This window comes from Populus trichocarpa, chromosome 5 (genome assembly GCF_000002775.5).
Source record: "Populus trichocarpa isolate Nisqually-1 chromosome 5, P.trichocarpa_v4.1, whole genome shotgun sequence".
NCBI classification, from domain to species: Eukaryota; Viridiplantae; Streptophyta; class Magnoliopsida; order Malpighiales; family Salicaceae; genus Populus; species Populus trichocarpa.
This window is the reverse complement of record NC_037289.2, coordinates 3,199,954-3,222,283: the sequence shown is the minus strand read 5'-3', so window position 1 is coordinate 3,222,283 and position 22,330 is coordinate 3,199,954. Positions and strand designations below refer to the sequence as shown.

At 34.2% G+C, this 22,330-nt stretch overlaps 3 protein-coding genes and 1 long non-coding RNA gene across 5 annotated transcripts; 2 read left to right on the top strand and 2 right to left on the bottom strand.

Annotated features, from left to right (window-relative positions):
• Positions 1-319: 319 nt before the first annotated feature.
• Positions 320-2,066, bottom strand: LOC18098945 (uncharacterized). Of its 2 annotated transcripts, none has more exons than XM_006382707.3 (3): positions 1,892-2,066; positions 1,561-1,643; positions 320-1,477 (listed from the first exon to the last, which is right to left on the bottom strand). In XM_006382707.3, the coding sequence occupies exon 3, from the start codon at positions 1,394-1,396 to the stop codon at positions 497-499; it is 900 nt and encodes a 299-aa protein (XP_006382769.1). In that variant the 5' UTR covers positions 1,397-1,477; positions 1,561-1,643; positions 1,892-2,066; the 3' UTR covers positions 320-496. The 2 variants fall into 2 exon arrangements, with proteins under 2 accessions (XP_006382769.1, XP_052308644.1); XM_052452684.1 differs by lacking the exon at positions 1,892-2,066 and adding an exon at positions 1,759-1,777.
• Positions 2,067-6,620: 4,554 nt separating this feature from the next.
• Positions 6,621-8,433, top strand: LOC18098944 (uncharacterized). Its single transcript, XR_002981643.2, has 2 exons — positions 6,621-7,258; positions 7,823-8,433. It is a non-coding gene; the product is annotated as an uncharacterized LOC18098944 (long non-coding RNA).
• A 3,911-nt stretch (positions 8,434-12,344) lies between these two features.
• On the top strand, positions 12,345-18,926 carry LOC18098943 (zeta-carotene desaturase, chloroplastic/chromoplastic). The gene is made up of 14 exons (XM_006382705.3): positions 12,345-13,075; positions 13,794-13,918; positions 14,203-14,337; positions 14,453-14,525; positions 14,692-14,765; positions 15,206-15,310; positions 15,407-15,651; positions 15,752-15,839; positions 16,463-16,505; positions 16,601-16,757; positions 16,898-17,026; positions 17,176-17,248; positions 17,945-18,109; positions 18,416-18,926. Exons 1-14 carry the CDS (start codon positions 12,886-12,888, stop codon positions 18,581-18,583), a joined length of 1,770 nt encoding a protein of 589 aa, XP_006382767.2. The 5' UTR covers positions 12,345-12,885; the 3' UTR covers positions 18,584-18,926.
• Positions 18,927-20,223: 1,297 nt separating this feature from the next.
• LOC18098942 (DNA damage-repair/toleration protein DRT102) lies at positions 20,224-21,459 on the bottom strand. Its single transcript, XM_006382704.3, has one exon. It carries the CDS (start codon positions 21,380-21,382, stop codon positions 20,381-20,383), a length of 1,002 nt encoding a protein of 333 aa, XP_006382766.2. The 5' UTR covers positions 21,383-21,459; the 3' UTR covers positions 20,224-20,380.
• Between the last annotated feature and the right edge of the window lie 871 nt (positions 21,460-22,330).

Sequence of the window (22,330 nt, the reverse complement as noted above, 5' to 3'; positions counted from 1 at the left end):
AAATAACCACGACACCTGCATCACATGGAGATCGATTCCAGCTAATGGTAAGTCACCCAGATATAATTTTGGCATCGCCTGGAACAACTTTTGGAAGAGGGAGCACATGCAGTTCAGATATTCTATACCACGAATTCATGACGAGGAATTCAACGAGAAAAGTCACCGCAGCAGGATACGCTAAAAGCTGCATGTGGTCTAACAAATTCAGGCCACAAAAAAGGCTACATTGAAGATAAATATTTCCTTGATATTGGATTTCTAATAGGAAACATAAAAATGGATATGAGAAATACATCATGAAGGATGCACAGGTAACTGAAAACACAATTCTATCTGATCCATTCAATAGCTGAAATTGTCAACTGAAAAAAAAGGCGAAGTAAAAAACAAATGGATCTGTTTAATAAAATTAAGTGTAACCAATCACATGATTAATAAATATCACAACTCACTAATGTTTTTGTTAGCACTCAAAGAAGATTTCTGAGTCTCTCTATTCATGCTTCCAAGCATACAAAATCAATGAAAAACCAAGATTTTGTGATTTGGAATCCAGAAATCTCTGGGAGAAGGACCACGGCAACACATTTGGATCTGAAAGTGGTTGGCTAGACCATAACTTCTCGGCTGACGTGCAGGTCTTGAACATAAAAACAGCATTTCCAACTGATGCACCAAAGAGCCAATTATGTACATCCCAGAACACTTCAATTGCTAGCCCGTCAACCAAAATGGTGTGGTTCCCCCGGAACTTCCATCGGAGTCGCTTCACCTGCATCACGGTCTTGCAGTCCACACGAACCAAAAGACACGGATCACTGACACCAATTGTGTCGCATTCAATCACGAGATCATGGATTTGACCATTGTCACAAAACCGAGCCTTGGTACAGAACACTTTCTTTCCAAAGACATGCTCTCTCTTAGCAACAAAAACAGCATTGGAAGGAATAGGAGTGGCACCAGTTTTCTTGAAAGCTTCTTTTCTCATATCCCCGAGAATGAGAACCATTTGCCTATCCACAACAACAGCAACATAAAAGCCCTCAAATGGTTCAGGCCCAGATCCAAATTTAGCCGATGAAAGGTCCCAGTATATGTCAATTTTACAAGAATATGCTTCTAAGCTCTTAGACCCTTTTCTTTTTGAGAACAACCACGGTTTAATATCAACCTTGCATAAACACTGATTTGCAGAATCATCAATCCCTACACTCAGGCCTTGACCCATCAAATTCTTACTCCACGTTATAGTGATCAAGCAAGATCGGCCTCGAATTCGACATTGATACACACAGGTAACCAAATTCTGTGCATTTTTACTAGTATTTGAAGACGAAGAATCAGCTATTTGTACCCCATTTTCACCGAAACAAGATGGGAAATCTCTCATTTTAGCACCAAAGAACAGAACTTTACTACTCCAAAACTCTCTCTAGGACTTCTCGCAAACACTTGCTCCAGAATTTCGCAGCTAAAATGAACACAACACATAAAAACTCAGAAACAGAAAATAAAAATACAAAACCACAAGTTGACAAAAGAAGAGGCTCTTACCTCAAAAACCGTATCAGAAATGCTTCAAAAACACCTAATCAAGACTTGATTTTGATCTGGGCAAGGTCTGGTTTGATGCATTTCTGCAGGAAGCCATTAAAGAAAAAAGCTTAAAGAAAGCCAGAGAAACTGCTAGCACATCTAAACTGAAGACAAAAACGAGGAATGTTGGTGAGTTCTGGTAATAAAGTAACTAACGAGAGAAGCAGACAGAAAGTAGACTTATTTCACTGTCAATGCCATCTCTAACAATTTATAATCAAAATGAAAAATATTTGAAATTTTTATTACAATAAATAAAAAGGAATACCAGATAAACAAACATGTATACCTCAAGAAAGTGACAGCTGAAATAACCAAGGGAACAAAAAAAGGGAAACTTTACTGAAAAAGCAACTGTGTATTGCTGGAAAGGCTGGTCTTTGAATAGTACTCTACATTGAGAAAATTAAAAAAAAAAAAAAGAGCATCTGTCTTTTCTTTTTCTCTCTATGAATGGATGTGTCTTTCAATCCCCCCTCTCTCTCTCGACCTTCCCTTTTAACCTGACATGTCCGCATGTAAACGAGGACTGAGTTGAAAGCTTCAGTTTCATGGAAGGGACTTTAAATATGAAGAAATCTTTAGGCTTCAATTTCTGCATGTAATTAAGGATTTTTAAGGAAGAGATTGAGAGGCCAAGAAACATTTTTTTAGGAGAGAAACGGTTCTTTAACGAGGGTTCCAACTTCTTACAAAGTTAATGCAAGCACGATGTCACATTTAATTGAGTTTTCTTTATAAAACACCCACAGTTCGTGGGGAAATAAAGATCTCACAAAACCATTCTTCTCTCTCTTTTTAATCCATGCTGTTAGATCTTGAATTTCATAATGGACACCTGCAGATTTTGTTGATGAAACTCACACAAATTGGCATGGTCACCTTGAGATTTAATTCTAAGAAAGTTGATGAGCAAAAATAATGTTCGAGGACCAACAAGACAGTGAGAATACAAAGGATGGACAATGCAGGATGTGGTCAGCATGTTAATGTTGTTGAAACAGTGGGATCTTACAAGCCAGAAGTGACTTGACCAGAAAAACTTGATTTCTTTTGTTAGGTGCCCACTCATAATTGGCATGCCAGCCTCATCATGTATCTCACTAGATCTCTCTCTCTCTCTATTTTCTCTGTTAATGGGTTCTGTATGTTTCCTGTCCTGGAATCTGTATGAGTTGGTAATCTGTAGGCGGATTCGATTTGATTATAAAGAACGGGCGTGATTTCTCTTTGCCTTTTTTTTTTTTTTTTTTTTTTTTTTTTTTTGTGATTGTGAGAAAAGGTTGGCTAAATATTTGCCAAATATATGGTCCTTTATTCCATTTTTGATTTTATTTTTAATTATATTTATTAAGTCTGGCCTGATTCTGTAAGTTGACTCGAAAAATTTATGATTTGAAACCCGACATGAATTTAATTTTAAATTAAATTAAAAAAGATATTAATTTGATAAAATCTAATTGACCTAATTAAACCGAGTTAACATAAAAAAACTTTTAATAAAATAAAATAAAATAATTTTAATAAAAAATAATTGACTCACTGACTTGCGAGTGAGTTGAATCAATAACCCAATAATTTTACTCTTTTTTTTTTTTATGATCAATTAACAAATGGGATCTAACTATCATGTTTTTAATGAATTCTTTATTTAAATTGATGGATACCTCTCTCCTATCTCTTAACCAGGAACTATGAAATAATAAAAATAAATTTTTGTACCAAATTTAAATATAAAAAATATTAAGGCATCAAAATTATATAGTTTGTGTTATTTTTAAAGTTCGAGGATCAAAGTGTATCTTTCCCGAAACTTCTGGCACATCATCCATATTTGATGTCTTTTTTCATTTCAGTCTTTCTTCTTTCAATTTCACCATTGACTAAGAAATTACAACAATTGGTCTTCAATTAAGATCAAATCATATAAAATAAAACTTTAAGGATCAAAATGAATTCTAAAAAAATACATAGTGCCATCCCCGCTATTTTGTATATGGATAAACAGTAGCGACTTTACAGTTAAAATCCTACGCATTTTAGTATTTTTGGTATAATAATTTAAATCTGGCCTCGTAAAAATCATATATCCCTAAGGTCGGCAAGGAATTTTTTGTTTTTTTTTGGTTGTCTCCTTCCATGGTGCCTCCTTAATGGTCTACAAAAATTAGAAATTTCAAGCCACCGGAAAGAGCAGGCATTCAATTGGACTAATTATCATAGTTTGAAAATTGATGGGTTGGAAAAGTTGGACACCTACTTCAACATTTCATTTGCATGGGTTGAATACATCTTATTATATATATATTCTTCATTAAAAAAAAATTATAAATTAACCTTGGCGCAAAGTTATTGACAAGGCTGGATTATAGGTTAAATGAGTTGATTTGATGATTTTAAAATAATTTTAATTTGAGATTTTTTATTTTTAAAAATAAAATGATATAATTTGAAATTTTCTTTATCAAAAAATCAAATTTAATCAATTCTGATTGAATCAATTTTTATATAGTTTAATTTAAGACTTTCAGATAACGAATTGATTCGCGAAATTAATTTGAGTTTAAGGGTTTATTCAAAAGTGTAGTAGATTTTGTATTTTAAATTATTTTTTACTTAAAAATATATTAAAATTATTTTATTTATTAAAATTTATTTTTATTATCGGATATTTTAAATAAATAAATTCAAAATTTACACAAAATAGTCACCAAATGCCAATGCATATGAAGTTAATCAACTTTTTTACCGTAAATTATTCTTTTGCCTTAGAAAAATGGAGGGTGTGGGGCCATAAGCAGGGAGAGCATGTAAATGACTAAAAAGGACAAACACAAGATCAAAATTGTGCTATTGACTTTGTTTGCTATCGCTTTATGAACCGATGGAGACGTGGTGTTCAAGTGCACCGCACCCAATTCGGCCCATTCATTTTCTGGGATTTAATTGTAAAATCTTTATGATTTTTTATTTTATTTTAAGATATACAAAAATTAGTTTAAAATATTTATTTAATTATAAAAATTAACACAAATTATTCGTGATAATCTCAATATTTGAAAGTTTATTCAATGATTTAGTTTATCTCTATACAGGAAAAAAAATTCTAAACAGATCATGGTCTAAAAAAAAATCCAATATATTTTAAAAAAATAAATAAATATTCCTTTTTATTTAAGAAAAAACATAACCAAGGCCATTGATACATCCATTTCATATTGTATCTACTCTAGATATAAATGATAATATCTTACCTAAAATTGCAATAAAGTTTCAAAATGAATAATGAAAAATTGATAATTTATTTTTGCATTGGAAACTACGTTTTGGTAAATTTTAAAAATATATATGATTTGAAAAAAAATATTAAATTGATATTTTTTTAGTGTTTTTTGATAACTTTAATGTGTTGATATTAAAATTAAAAAAAAACATAAAAAAATTATTTTTAATATATTTTCAAGAAAAAAAACACTTTCTTAATATACTATACGCCACAATATCTCGATACAACATTTATTTTTTTTTTCCACCTAAATTTTTAATAAAAAATCACTTTTAAAAAGCATATTACACCACAATAACAAACATAAAAAGCTCAATCCAACAATTTGTTTTTCACCCAAAATTCCTCGCCATTGATGATGAAGCTAGTCACAATCCAGGATCCTACGTGCATACATAGGCAAGCATGAAGAGGAGAGGATTAATCCACATAAGATTTGCTGTATGCTTGGCTCTAGGTCTCAACAAATAAACAAGCAAGAAAGAACCTCACCTCCTCGTCAAGCCCATCATGTGCTCCTACTTTAAACATATATAGGTACAATTGCCCCCCCATTATCAACATAATGTTTCTACACTTTTTAGGGTAAAGTCTATATAACAATGGCGCCTTGGTTGGACCAACTAATTAACGTTGGAAGAAAATAATTTGATGAACTATTCAACTACTTTATGGATTCTTACACCCATCATTGAGCAAATCTTGCATCGATTATGCTTTACGTGTAATCTCCACTTTGGAGTTATATATCTAGCCAATCTGTCCCAGCTAGCTAGGCCCCATCTCTAGCATCTTTTAGCCTAAGTTACAAGCAAAATTGACAATCTAAAAGGCCATGATATTATTACTTCGTAAAGTTTGTAGACATGGATGGAGCACAGATGACATGAACAGGAAGAAATACATGCATATATACGTAGGAGGCAGTGGGTAGTTGAGGGAGGGAGGCAGGCAGGTGGAGGTGAGGACACAATAAAGGTTAGAATGGCAGAAGAGACATCCATGCGAGACAATGGGAAAGAAAAGGAGTAACGAAGGGCAAGGTGCTCTGTGAACCTTTTGCCTTTGTTGCTCGCTTGCTACTTTTTGTTGAGGGTCTATCATATCTTCCATCTTTTTGTTCCCTTTCCTGCTGAGGTTGAAACCATGGATAAGGATGTTAATGGGTGTCCACGGATTCGATAGTCTCGATCGGGTCCATTTTGAACCACAAACATGCTAGCCTAATCTCCTTGTCTAATGGAACTTAAGCAACAAGGCTGCCGCTGATGATGATGCTTTTCTTGCTTGACGGGTGTGCTTTCTGAAAGAAAAAATAACCTAGAGATTGGCAATTTGGCATTGCAATGGCCATCTTTTGATCTTTTAAACTCAATTACTGGGGTCCCTTTTTGACCTGTCGTCTTGGCCACATTTCCTGGCTAGATCCATGGATGGGTCAAGCTTTTCCCAGTTGATTTCACAGGACAGGAGTTTGGATTTAATTACCCACTACTGTTATATATTAAGAACAGAATACAGAAAATAAAGGCCTAGTTTGGCATAAACTGAAAATATTAAAAAGGAATGAATATAAAACATTGAATGAACCAAATAAGACCCTTATTTTCATTTTTAAATAAAATAGTATTTATTCTTAGTTAGTAAATGCGTTTCCTAGAAAATATTCTATAAATAAACGCAACCTTGGTTGTTTGTATAATAGATTTGTCATAAAAGAAGGAAATTTTAGTATATGATACATAATTTTAATGAGAATTAGCCCCACCCTTTTGCATTATCAAAATCAATGAATAAATTATAAGGGTCAGATGTGACTGGATTATGCTATATACTATTGAAGTATTGCATATACTGTGAGCCTGTTTGCTCCTGTTTGTCTCCATTAACAATGCCACATTGGCAATGACTATGAAGGTAGCACTGGTAGCTAGATTGCTGCTGTTTTTCTCTAGCTAGGAACCATTTTTTTTGTCTTGTTAATTCATAGTTTTGTTCTTTGAGAGAGGGATAGGTAGCATTGTTAGCTAGATTGACTGCTGTGTAATTTATGGCTCGTTTTCTTGCTTTGTTCTTGCACTTTGAGAGAATAGTTTATATGATGTTTATTGCCTAGAGAAGAGGGGGGGTGTTGTGTAGGAGAGAGATAGAGATGATGAATCATGGGCACTTTCTATATATGGCTGCATGGATGAGAGAAGCACAAGAGGCGACAAAATTGGTGGAGAACATCGACAGCAGAATAAAGAACAAAGACTTGGCTGAAGAAATTATGCTTAGAGACATTGCTCAATCTAAGCTCAGGGAAGCTGGAGTCAAACTTGATTGCCTTGGATCATTTCTTCATAATCCTCCTTCAAAGCCTAACCTGTATGTTCCATCTCTTTCACATCTTGCCCTTATGAGAGTTTCCCCTTCTGCCATATTTCTTTGAGTTGTTTCCATTTTGTTTCCCTTCCCGATTTGATTGATTATGTTTCTGCTAGTTGGTTGGTCTTCAATTGCTCAAATGTTAGTCTTCCTATGTTCGATTTACTTGCTGTATCTTTGAGGTCGTGTTTCGTCAGTGAATTTATGTCTTTTCAAAACAAGAAAAACAAGATAATATGTTTTTTCTATCTCGAAACAATAATCAAAGCTAACGTTACCATGATTAATCCTATTTTCTTGTATCATTATGTAATTATTAATTTATATGAATTACACATTTGTAAAGTGAGCTAGCATTTAAGATGGTGTGTTCAAAAAGGCCACAAGCAGAAAAAAGAAACAAAACATTCTGGATCCCATGAGCCAGATGGAAAGAAAACCAGCAAATTACTAGTGGGTTTGAACTAAAAAACTAGGACTTTTCTCCCAACAATTGTTCTAATCAGCATATTAATTAATCCAGTACTCAATAAGCTTCCATTAGTAAATAATCTGTTGCAGCAGTACTTTTACAGAAGTAAAGAAGATTCGGATTTTCGATGAAAAAGCTATCGGATTTACGGCTAAGAACAAGAGCACTGGCTCTCAATCTCTACGCATCCACATCAACAAGGAGGTACAGTTGGTTTCATGTCCTCATTCCTCTTGAATGTTAGCTGCGGAATAATGTATGAGCACAAGAGGTGCAGGGGAGTGTGAGGGGCAGGAGAGGAGTGTGATAAAGGTTTCATGTCCTCATTCCTCTTTAAAACTTCAGAGCTGCAAGCTTTCTCATTCTATCAGAAAAGGGGTCCAAGATTCTGCGAGCAATATCTATTCATATAATTTTTACCCATTTGACATTTTACAATCAGGGAGCTCCTTTACATTGATAAGAATAGGGAGCATTGTATCATTTTATTAAAAATCCAATCATTGTGAATGCTGTCAGTTCATTCTAGTGTCTTTGGGAAGCATGTTAGGAATACATCAAAAGGAAATTCTGTAAATTATGTCAAAAGGTAATGCTTTGAACACTGTTCTAGCAAGGCTGATTGTAAATTTGAGATGGACCACACCTTAAAGCTGAAAAGGAGTTGATTAGGCTATACAGAAAGTGATGGTGGTTGAAGGAATTGGATTTTTTCCAGCAGCATTCATCTGTTGACTTATCATCCAAAAAGGATTCTGCTGTCTGCGTGTCTTCACAGAAGACAGCACCGATCTCCTCGCGAAAGAGCCTGGGAGATGCTCATTTTGATCAAATTGTAGAAGAAATATACATAAAGAATCTGAAGAGATTCTTGTGTATCTTGACTTGAATGTTTTAGCAGCTTGATCCTGATAAGCAAATTTACACATAGCTGACCGGTAAGAAATCTGTGGCAGGCCTTTCAGAAATGGCAGAAACTTGGAACGAACTGTGACTTTTCATTTGTTTAGCTTCTTGCAACTCTTTCTGCTTCTATTCTGGCAACACGAAGGAAATTCACTTATAAACTACTTTAGGTGCATTGCATTTCTTGTCATCTACTTCTACTTCCAGGATTCTTTGCATCTACTAGCACATAGAATACATCATTGGCTCGCTTTGTAGGATAATTTTTTTTTTTAATATAAAAAAAATACAAACATTGCCAACATGTTTTTCAACAAAATAAAATAAAATTATGCACTAAAAATACGATGCATGTTAGATAATATATTTTTTAAATATTGATAAAACAACATATTAAATGTTAATTTTTAAAATATTAAGATTGCAACATATTGAATCGTTCAAATCTGTTATTCAGGTCATGAGGCCATGATAACTCTACAAAAAATAAGTTATGAAAGCCAATTTCTAATCAATCTGATATTGAAGGATGAAATTAAAAAAAATAATTAAAAAAGGACAAAAAACTACCCGGGTTAATATACCAAATCTGCAACTCGGGTCATGAAATCGGGATAACCCCATAGAAAGCAAAAAAAATAAATTAGAAAGCCAAATTTCCAACCACCTTAATATTGAAGAATAAAATCGAAAAAAAATCAATTAGAAAAAATAGCCTAAAATTGATTAATGAGACTGGTATATAACTCGACAGAAAAAAATAAAAATAAATTTATGAAGTACAATTCCCAAAACAATCTAACATTAAAGGATTAAATTGAAAGAATAAAGAAGAAGAAGAAGAATGAGTTATTGAAAGGAAAAATTGAAAAACAAAAACACAAAACACTATTCAAATGAATAGTGTTTTGTAGGCGTGGCTAACTGTAAATAATATATATTTATAGGGATTTTTTGGGTTGTTTTTTAAAGAGTTCATTTTTTTTTGGTTTTGTCCTTTAACACGAGAATTAAGCCTTGTAATATTTTTGTTTTGTCTTCTATTAGGTTATCTTGTTTGTATGATGATTTAGCTTACAAGGCTTGGCAAACTTGCTTGAGTTTGCTGATTTTTTTTTGTTCAATGTTTAAATTATTTGAAATTAAACATCATAATTTTTTTGATTTATTTTTTATAAAGTTGTTCTAACTTCAAACCTCCCAACTTGTGTCACGAGGTTTGGCATGCTATCTCAAAAATGGACATGGGTTATTTGTTTTTTTTTTAAATTTTATCACTTAGCATTGAGTTATTTAAGAGTTGAATTTTGTAACTTTTCTCCTTTTGATAAATATTTTTTTTTGTATAGATCATTTATTTTTATAAGAATTCAATTTATTTACTAGAGTTTTTTTTTTTTTCATATAATTAAATAAATATATCTTATTAGACCCACTCTTGTCTTCCATGGGAGTCTTAAATTTTGTAGCTTCTTTAAAAACAGTTGACTAGTTATTTTTTTTAAAATAATTTTTTTAATCTGGCCTGCAAAATATTACAGGCAACCTATCTGGTTTATAAATAATTGGTGGAGTCACGTGATGATTTCCTTGGCATATAAAAAAAGTCCCATGTTCAAATACCAAATCCTGCATCTGGATTATGGAAAATGAGGAAAAAAGTTGTTTCCTTTCCTTTTATTTTCTTCTTCCTTTTAATTCAAATCCAATATACACAATTTAATACATAACTAGCTATTTGAACCGTTGCGATCTAAATATTTGTTTTTTACAAAAAAAAAATTATATATACTAACTTTTTCAACATGATTTTATATATTAAAAAACTATGTAAATCAAAAGGTTCATATATACATGTAATCAAATAAATTAAGAATTATATATTTTAATGGATAAGAAAAAAAGTCACTAACAATAACTAAAAATAAAATTGAACAAATCAAGAGATAGATATAAATCAATATATTTATTTTTGTAAGACGAGATATTTACTCGGTTATACTAGCTGAATTTATTTATTAAAATTAATTTTTTATTCAATAAAATGATAATAGAAATAACATACACATTAAACTAATTGAATAAAATAAAAGAAAAAAAATATTAAGGAAGGCTGCACGTATTAGAAATATTATATGAAAATAAATATTTTTTTATTTTAAAAAATAAATTTCATCTACATAAAAGATTAAAAAAAATTATAGATGAATTAGAATAATTTTTACAAAAATTAAATGCACACAACACTATTAAAACAATTCTCTATCTAAAAAAGATTAAATAAGAAAAAAATCACAGAGGAAAAATATTAATTGAACCATAAATTTAAAAATTATTTAAAAAAAAAACATTTAAAGAAGATATCAATTAAAAAAGAAAAATTAGAAAGAAAATAGCCTGAATAGTATGGTTTAACTTATCAAATATATGCTCCGGGCAATAAATTCAATTGGGTTCAATAATTTTTTTCTTCTAAAACTTCTATTTAGCCTTTTAAAAAAACCAAAAAATAGTCTAGGTTCTTGGCCAATGACCCAACACTACTAGGCCAATGCAAGGAAAAGCTCATGTGTGTGGTGGGCTACGCCTGCTCACCTAGGCTTGGCTATATATATATTAAAGGGTTGTCTGCCCTAATTATTTTAAAAATAAATATGCAAATGACACGTCGTCTACCAAGCCAGACGACATGTCATCTGCGAGCCCAGATTCCAACCACCATCGTGGTTGCTAGAAAATTAGGACTACATCTTTTTTGGTAAAAAAAACTCAATTTATAAGCCATTTCAATCTTAGAACACCTTACCAACACCCTTATAACACCTAATCGTCAACTCCAAACACCCAAAAACCTGAAATTAAACTGGGTTAGTTCTGGCTTTCTCAGCTTAGATTTGTTTTTTATGCAGCATTGAGACTTTAAACAATCATCATGAAGCCACCCGTGGACACTAGTAAAACCTATTTTGGTGGCAAAAAATAGAGTGAACTGTGACTTTCTCTCTCATTGCTTGAATTCAACAACTCTTCTCTCTCTTTTCTTTAACTAGGGACTAAAAAATAATATAAATGAACTTATGTATCAAAAATGATTTTTTTTTTAAATTTCAAAGTACTAAAATTATAGGAATTACATTATTTTTAAAGATCGAGGGTCTTAATATATTTTGCATGAAATCTCTGGTACGTCATCCATGTTTTACATCTTTTTTATTTTAGTTTTTATTATTTCAATTTCACTATTAACTAAGAAAGTAGAAGCAATTAGCTTTTCATTAGGTCCGAACAACAAAAAAATAAAATTTTAAGAACTTAAATAAATTATTATAAAATGAATAGTAAGTCGAGAATGTTTGGTGAGAGTATGAATAATACCCAGTTTTTATGACAAAAAAATCCACAAGGTATAGAGTTTCTTATAATAAAAACTTAACAATTTATTACTTCTTTTTTTATTTAATTCAAACAATTGATTTTAAAAATACTAATTAGATTTGAAACAATGAACATAGCCTATCATATTTTATGAAATCCAAATCCAAACATAAAAATAAAGAATCTACCAAAAAAATCGAAGAATAGAAGTCACCAAACAACAAGTTCATGTGAAAGGAATGAATGAGGGCGTTCCACTAAAAGCAGAAACAATGGAAGAAGATAAGGGAGTGCACTTGCCTTCACCATTTCCCTTGTTGGAAAATTACCTCAACCCACCAAATTTGACACCCCCCCCACCCCCACCAAAAAAAAAAAAAAATAAATAAATAAATTAACCCCCTCCTCAATCTGTCTTTGTTGCAATTTCGTTGGTGCATTATCGTTTTTAGTGGACAAAGCCACCCCCATCGACGAAGGAATAGGATATTGTCCACTTCTGACAGTCACCATGTATTTTAGTACCAAAAAACTAGCAAAGAAAATAAACAAAACCAACCTCTTCATGTCTTAGTTACCTGACAAATTTCTCAACTCTAATTCTATCAAAGCATCTTCCCTACTCTAGATGCCCTCCACTCTTTCTTTGTCTCGTTTACTTAATTTGGTTGTTCTTGTTAAAAGTGGACACACGCTCTGTCGCTATTGAGTTTAGAGAAATAAAGACTCAGATTTTCTTGCTTTCTATCACTTCTCACCTCACTCTTTCTCTGACAAGACTTGTGGTGTTTTGATATATACCAAATAATTCAGAGAAAGAAGAAAAAGAGGTGAAGAGTTTTCTTGAATTCTTGATTGAGTTGTGAAGAAAACTATGGCTTCTTTGATTCTTTTGCCTGCAAATTCTGTTTCTGGAACTAGAAGCAAGACTGCCCCACCAGGGTTCTTGTTCTCTGGTGGTAGGCGGGCAGTGGCTCAGGTGGGGTTCAGGAATCGAAGGTTGTTTACTGTTCGGTCTGCTTTGGATTCTCTGGAAACCAAAGTATCTGATATGAGTGTTAATGGTAATTCTTTAAAGTTTCCCTTTTTTGCTCTTATTGTATTGCTTGCTTTGACTTTTTGTGCCTTTCGTCTATCCGGGTTTTTCTTTTTAGATTAAAGATTGAGACTTTTCATCCATTCTTTTGGTGTTGGTACAGTGGTTTTGAGTTTTATGTTAATTTTGCTTCAATTAGCTCTGAATTTTGAGAGAGTTGGTGGGTTGATGACTTGTAAGTGTATCATTGAAATTAAATTATGCTATCCAGTTACGCATGGATTATAAATGGGCGTCTCTTATGTTGACAAGTTGCTTAATCTTCTGCAAAAGAGCCAAACGCTTTGTTTTATGTCTCTGTTAGCAACTATAAAAATAATAGCAATTGGAATGGAAAACCCAGTAAATTGGAGAAGGTATTAAATATTTTGAGTAGCTAGATAAAATGTTATGTTGTGATCTTTGGGAAATGTGTGTGAAAGATTGCTGCATTTTTTAGTAGACGAGATAGTTCATAGGAATATTCAAGTTTTGTTCATAGTAACTGGAATTGACAACAAATTGAAAAGGATAGTAAAGATTTTCATTAGATGAAATGCATATGTTATGATGCCTTTAAGAATTATGTGTGAAAAAAAATACTGCTGTTTTATCTGTATTTGTTGATGTCACTTAAAGGTCAGTAAGATGTGTACGAAGACATTTTTTTCTCTAGCTGACCATGCATTGAATTGTATGATTCCCAGCTCCAAAGGGGTTATTTCCACCAGAACCTGCTCATTATAGGGGACCAAAACTGAAGGTGGCTATTATTGGAGCTGGGTTGGCAGGCATGTCAACTGCAGTGGAGCTATTGGATCAAGGCCATGAGGTATTTGCTCACAATGCCCCAAGGACTCTCATCAGCTTATTACATATTTGCTTTTTCTGCATTGTCTTGCTTGAACTTCTGATCATCTTGACCTTATTGGAACTCAAAAACTTTGGAAGTTTGTGGATTACATGTTTTAAGCAACATAGCATTAGCATTATACAACAATCTCATTTCTATTTAAGAGCAAACTTGACATCTATTTCTTGGAAAGTTTCAGTTGCTCTGAAACTGGTTTTATGTGATAATGGAAATTAGAGATAAATGTTCTTATTTTTTATCAGGTGGATATATACGATTCGAGGTCTTTCATTGGTGGTAAAGTGGGTTCGTTTGTTGATAGACGTGGAAACCATATTGAAATGGGACTTCACGTTTTCTTTGGTTGCTATAATAATCTTTTCCGTTTGATGAAGAAGGTGAAGCAAGTTTCTTTTGTTATTGTGATATAACAATTTAAAATATAGTTTTTGAACACAAAATGCTGCTCTTTATATAATTTGATACCTTTTCTGAACCTCCACCTGAACATAGGTGGGCGCAGATAAAAATCTTCTTGTGAAGGATCATACTCACACATTTGTTAACAAGGGAGGTGAAATTGGTGGTATGATTTGATACTTGATCCTTATCTGATCACATTTTGCCTTACAGTAGATGTGCATCGTAGATTGAAACCATCTTTCCTCTGTTGGTTTGCTAGCATCCTGTATTGTCATATTCAATCTTGTTTACTATATTTAAATCCTTTCACAATTTGAATTTGATTTCAGAGCTTGATTTTCGGTTTCTAATTGGAGCTCCGTTGCATGGGATTCGTGCATTTTTGTCGACAAATCAGCTTAAGGTGATTCTTTTCTTTTCCTAGCATCCAGTTCATTCTGGACTTTATGGGGCAATATCCTTCACTTTAGATGCTAGCCAAAAAAAATGTCATCAACATGTTTATATCCTTCAAACTGCTGCTTCTTTTGTTACCTGTATGTCTCCTGGGCCATGACAATGCATCTATTATGTATCACTACTGAAGGCATTTAATATCCTTTTCTTAGCGACACCCTCACAACTTTCATTGCAGTCTAAATATTGTAGTTTTGGCATCCAAATTTAAGCTGGAAACGAGGAGAAAAAAAGATTGAAAAAAGAAAAAAAGTGTTGAAGAAACTATAAGGGTTTTATATGTCGTCTTTCAACATCTTTTGGGAAGCTGAACCAACCGGTGCTCAATTTCCTAGCCCCTCTAACTCTCTTTTGATGTAATTTTCTCATGGTGCTGTTCAATTGCAGCCTTATGATAAAGCAAGAAATGCGGTTGCTCTTGCCCTGAGTCCAGTTGTAAAGGCTCTTATTGATCCAGATGGAGCATTGAGGGACATAAGGGATTTAGATAGTGTAAGAACAATCTCATTTCTCTTTCTTTTGGTGCTTTGATTAGTTGCTCAATAATTTTGTTAATAATACCCTTGAAATTACATTTTCTTACTACAGATCAGCTTCTCTGATTGGTTTTTGTCCAAAGGTGGCACCCGCATGAGTATCCAAAGAATGTGGGATCCTGTTGCTTATGCCCTTGGGTTTATTGACTGTGATAACATCAGTGCTAGGTGCATGCTGACCATATTCTCATTGTTTGCCACCAAGACAGAGGCTTCTTTACTTCGCATGCTCAAGGGCTCTCCAGATGCTTACTTGAGTGGTCCCATTAGAAAGTATATCGAAGATAAAGGAGGCAGGTATAATTGTAAAATATAGGTTCAAAGTCATTCCTTGTCTTTTCTTTTTTTGGGTCCCAATAATTGATATTCTTTAACGCCTCTTTATCTCCAAGAGCAGGTTTCACTTGAGGTGGGGGTGCAGACAGATACTTTACGATAGATCTCCTGATGGAGAAATACATGTCACAGGACTTGCCACATCGAAGGTAAATGGCATCTCATTTTTTTTCTTTTAAACTGAATCCTTTATGACATTGATGTATGAAAGCATCATCTAGATTACTTGTTCAATGATTTTATCATGAACCTGGTTGCATTGTTCCAATTTAAGGATCAATAGGGGTGCGATCTATTTTTCTCGACATTGTTTCAATGAATATTATCAGTAGGCCATGGTTCTAAATTGAAGACGTCCAGGGAAAAGGGCTTAAGAGTTCAGACAAAGCATTCAATCTTGCATCTTTTGATAAATGAAGAGGAAATGAATATCCCACACTCTGTCTAACTCCCCAAGCACATATTTGTGGGTTTGCAATTGGAGAATTGATGGAGTTATTTTCTTCAGATTGATGCATATAGTTGGTGCATGTAAAGTTTAGAAATTAAAATCTTCAGTCTATACCCTATAGGGAATATGTTAAATCAAACCTAGCCAAATTAATAGAGGAAGGAAACGGAGCGTGTAAGGTTATGACAGGATCAAGACTCATACATCAAACATCTGAGAAATTAGATTGTGTATGTGTATTTAGGAGGTTTCTGTGTTTTATTTTTATAATCAATCAGTGATTGTAAGGTCTCCATTAATGGAATGTTTATATCATTGTAGGCTACGGATAAGAAAGTTGTTAAAGCTGATGCATATGTTGCAGGTATGCAGTCAGATATGCTCTCTCTCTTTCTCTGTATCCTGTCTCAATTGTGCATTGATGGTTTTTTGTCATTCTGCGGTTTGATTCATTGGCAGCTTGTGATGTCCCTGGAATTAAAAGACTACTTCCATCCCAGTGGAGGGAATCAAAGTTCTTCGATAATATTTATGAGCTAGTGGGAGTACCTGTTGTCACAGTACAGCTTAGATACAATGGCTGGGTTACAGAATTGCAGGATCTAGAACGATCAAGGTGAATTTCTATCTATGCTGGTGCTCTGATTGTGAAAGCAGGATGCTTGTAAATGACGAAGAATATTATTTGCTTTGATAATAGCTGAGACTATTCATAGGCATCTTTTCCAATAAACCCTTGCTTCTTTCGATTTATAGGCAGTTGCGGCAAGCTGCTGGCTTAGATAACCTCCTGTATACCCCAGATGCAGATTTTTCTTGTTTTGCTGACCTAGCACTCGCTTCTCCAGAGGATTACTACATTGAAGGACAAGGTTCATTGCTTCAGTAAGAAAAAAAATATCTCTACTATCAGTATACTGCTGCTAGCTTCTGCTTTTTATAAGGAATATTGATGATCTACCTTACATATCCCTATAGTTCTCTTTTATATTTCCATCCCATTCTGTTGTATTCACAAAAATCAAATGTTTCAGATGTGTTCTGACACCTGGAGATCCTTACATGTCCTTGACAAATGATAAAATCATAGAGAGAGTCTCAAAGCAGGTTTGTAGCATTTAAACGCTATCTCTTAATGCCTAAAGTCATCTACTATATAAGGTTATAAGCCCTATTACACACTCTGGGAAGTCATGCAAGAACATAATGTGGGTAGTCTTTGATTAAATTCTTCAGGCTTTAGTAACTTCTGAATTTAAATTGTTCGGCTTGACAGAGCACTTATCCATAAGGCTTCTTTCATTTCTACACACACACCTTTTGCATGAGACCACACATGGTAAACTTGGCTTCAGATGGCAGTAGTCACACCTTGAAAATCTACCATCTGCATGTCATTGACATGTGTAAACAACCTATACTCATTTATGTGAATAAAGAAAACATCTCTATTCATTTTAGGACATCAAAATCAGCTTACTTGGGAAGTACCAGAATTTAAAATTGTTTGTGCACCTAGTAACCAGGCTTGAATGCAAGTCCTTTTCAGCTGTGATACCACCCGCAATTGTTCTTTTTTTGTGATATGGGCCCTTGGTAGACCAAAAGGCAATTTGAGATCAAAGGTTTCCATCATCACAGATGGTAGCTTTCATATAACAGGATGGTAAAATATTGTGTTTGTTGCTTTTGTAGCTAGTGGTTGAATCTTTTTTGTGTATAGAATTATGAATTGTTGATTCCAATTACTGTTGTGCAATATTCTCGTTTTCATGCACTTATTTTTTTTATTTCCATAATCAGGTCCTGGCTTTGTTCCCCTCATCCCAAGGTCTAGAAGTTATCTGGTCATCCGTTGTAAAAATTGCGCAATCTTTATATCGTGAAGGACCTGGCAAAGATCCTTTCAGACCTGATCAGAAGACACCTGTGAAAAATTTCTTCCTTGCTGGCTCATACACAAAACAGGTAACATAAATTTCCATTCACCTTTTAGCTTGACTGAAAGGCAGCTTCTAGTGTTTGCCCCCACAGTTTTCTGGATTAAAACACCTATTAATTAAAAGGGAAAAACCATCAGAGATTAACAGGCTAATCTAAGTTTCCTTGTTTATCAGTAGTGTCATACAAGCATAAGCGCATAAGTTGAGTCAATGAAATCCAGCAAAATCTGGAAAAAAATTGGAAGTTGATGTTTCTGCAACACTTGGTTTTATTTGAGTGAAAATGTAATAAAAACTGCAGTAAATCCAGCATTGTTTCTGCATTGAACAGGATTACATAGACAGCATGGAAGGAGCGACTTTGTCCGGCAGACAAGCTTCAGCATACATTTGCGATGCTGGGGAAGAGTTAGTAGCTTTAAGGAAAAAACTTGCAGCTGTCGAATCTCAAGACTGCGCAAATTCTAACACAGTAACTGATGAGCTCAGTCTTGTATGATAGGAATTACATATCACATATCAAAGCTTCATGATTCATGGCTGAAATAAATAGTTGTTGGGTATATGATGCCAATAAGGTTAAGTTTATGATTTATGCAATTCGAAACTTTTCCAATGTAAAGATTAGTTTCAGCTATTAGGCAATCTAGGCGTTGATGCTGTCATATGTCTTGCTGTCAAGTCATGTAACGATCATGGTATTTACAGTGTTTATCTCAGTGGTTGAAATGGAGTTTCAACCACCTAGACAAAGAATCCTGGACATGGCATTGAGATAGTTTTTATATTATGGTTTGAAAAAGTAAGTTTAAGAAAAATTATAAATTATAGATTTTTCTTAATCAGGTTTCAAAATATATACAATTGTGGTATGTATTAATTAATTAAACACTTATAAATACACGGTCTCAACCGTGAGACCACACTGTCTACAATGGCTTGAATGATTTATTTTTTTTATCAAAAAAAGAAAGATGTATTTATTCCTTAAGGAGCATCATGGCCTGGATCCCACGTTATAGGTCTAGGTGAAACGCAGGAATGCGGGCAATAAAGCCCGGAACGAGGATGACATACAAAAGTCCAAGAGAACGAGCCAATGGCAACGTGGAGTCTACTACACAGAATAACCATACGATGATCGGCTGCTTTTGGCAGTGGGAAGGGTTTTTTTTTTTTTCCAAATAAATTCCCTAGTTTTTGACCTAGATGAACTTGGTAATTGCAGTAAAAGAAAGCTCTAGAGTCCTCGCTTGGACAAACATGTCTTTTAGAGTATGTTCAGTGATGTGTTTGCTTTTGCAAAATGATTTGGGAATAGATGCATGCTTTTCGATGGAGATAGTACCGCGGTGTAGTAGCTGTGGCTCTCTAGCCTCCACAATACCAAAAAATACATGACTATGATTGGAAATTATAAGATCCTTCCTGGCTCCCCCACTGAAAAGAAAAATACTTGACTACGATGTGAAAATGGACGACCTTTGGAAAGAAAATAAATGGAGGCTGCGTGTCAATGCTCCCATGTCACACTCTGCCGATTCGGATCTAGATCATTGCTCCAGATCTGACAACAGTATTTTTTTCCTTGAATAACTCTATGCACATGGATGACAGAAGCCACAAGACATTATTGTATGGAATCCTTGAATTAGCTAGTAAACAATAAGCAAAATGGAAAGAAAACAGACTTGGATGGCATCTCCTAGCTTGCGTACAACACAACATCGAACATTGCGATGGACAGTAATCAAGGGAATATGTTCATGAGAAAGATGGCCTAAACTCAGATTACTAGAAAAGATTCATTTTCCTGCAGAGTCCACATGGCTTATACAAAGTTGAAATCACATCTGGTTTCTTTCTTTTGCCCCCAGTTTCTATGCTAGAGCAAGGAAGCTAGCCAGTGAAGCAGAGATTCTTTTAATGAAAATCTATGATCAATTCACCATTATGCATGTATTATCCACCATTTCTGCCTAATCAAGCATGGAATCTGTTGTCTGCTCTTAAAGGGTGTGAAACAGCAGCATTGACAAGCATCAAATTTGCATAAAACAGTGTCCAACCATTGACAGAAATCACAATAGTTAGAAATCAACATCAAAAGAGTAAAAAGCATCAAGTAAACCACATGGATTATTCAAAACAAAAGCTTGATTCATCATTTTTATTGGTTCTTTAACACACAGCCGCACATCAAAATTAACAAGGCAAAAGATCATTAACCAACATGACATACCAGAGGCACAAAGACATTATTAAGCTCAAGCCAGTTCAAATCACACATGTTATCTTACTTTACCAACTCAAACCCATCCTCTGCTTCCTTCTCAATTTCACTCTTAGCAACCTCCATCTCTTCATCAAAGAAAATGTCCCATTTCCCTTCCCACTTGATAAAAAACTCAGTATCCTCAAAATACTTCACTCTATGCACATCTCCGGCCGGTGTGAACAAATAATCGCCAACAACCAGATCATATTTTGCTTTCTTACTCATATTCCACACCCTTTTACTCCCTTTTAGCACCACCAAATCATGCCCAAATGTATGATGATGTGCAGGCTCTACACTCCCTGCTTTGAAACTTACTATAGCTGATGTCGGACTCTCTCTAACTATCTTCATTGCCCCGCCAGGAATAATCTCGATGGGGTCTAATTTTCTGTTTTTCACCAGGCAGCAGAGTGCGCACGCGCTTGTGTTTATACTTCCCTCCTCTTGTTGTTTAGGATCAGAAAGTTTTGCACCAATTACAGGCATCTCGCTGAGCGAATTGTCCAAGAAGGATTCTATTTCTCCCCCCCATGGAGCAGAGTTCGAGGCGGGACAAGGAGACTTAAAAGGGGTTTTAAGCCAAGTGTCGAGGATTTCTATGGCGGAGTCCGGGGATGTTGCCATGCCGGAGACGGCAAGGACGTTGGAGTTGTTGATGGATCGGGAGTTGGCGGCGTCTGCAGTGGAAAGGCAGGTTGCAGCGAAGACGCCAGGGAATTTGTTGGCAAAGATGGAGACACCGACACCAGTGCCGCACGCAACAAGGCCACGGATTTCTGGGGTTGGGGATGATGGGGTAGTGGACGCAGCGGAGACAAGGCGGCCCACCTCGGCGGCGATGGAGTAGTAGGAGGAAGTGCCGAGGTCTTCTACTTCTATGTTGAGGGAACGGAGGTGAGAGACCAGTGTGTCTTTGAGGGAGCAGCCGAAAGCGTCTGCTCCTGCTATTATCTTGAGAGGGAGGGGAGGGGGGGTTGTGGTTGCGGTGGTGGTGGAAGAGACGGTGGTTTCGGCCATTTGTGGCGGTGGAGGAGACAGGACAGCGAACTTGGAGAGCGAGTGGTAGTGGGTACTGACTGGGTAGTGTCTCTATTAGTATTAGACGAGGATCATTCTAGACTATATTAAATAATAAATTAATAATTAATAATAGAAGAAAAGGGACGGCAATAGGACTGGATTCATGATGCAGATAAATTAATTATTAACAGTTTTTTTATTTAAAAGTAGTTGTAAACGTGATTATTTTTGAAAATATATTTTTATTTAAAAATATATTGTTAAAATAATTTAAAAACATAAAAACAATATTTTTAAATAAAAATATTTTTTATTAAATTTGCCCAACCCCAATTTAATACTAAACATATACTTAATTGAATATAAAAACAACCGTATTTTTTAGATTGTTTAAAAAAAGATTAAATTTAGGTTGAAATGTATGTTAATTTAAGAATATTTTTAATTTTAAAAAATAATTTGAATATTTTTAAAAGATTAGTTAAGAGTTATTTAATATTTATAATTAACTTACATTTTTTATTTTTATTTTATATAAGAGATGGAGTTTTAATCCTTGTCCAAATATTATTTCTTTTAAATTGTTTATTTATTTTAGGTGGTCATATTGAAGAAGAATGCGAGTGAAAGTCAACAAGTGTATAGAGTCTAGACCTTCTGTTGTGGAGTTTGGCAAATTCTTAGGCTCCTTCGCCGGAAAAAAAACAGTATTCTACTGTTGTCTCTCTGTGCAATCAAATGGATTTGTTCGGAGTCACCCCCAATGTTTGTTCTCTGACATTATATATCGACCGGTTTTCGGGTAAACCCGTCAAATTAATTCTAATTTTATAATTAAAGTTATTATAATATTATTAATTTTAACATTCAATATAAACTAAAATATGAAAAAAAATTAATATTTAATTATTTTTTTAAATATATAAGTTTCACAACAATACAAAT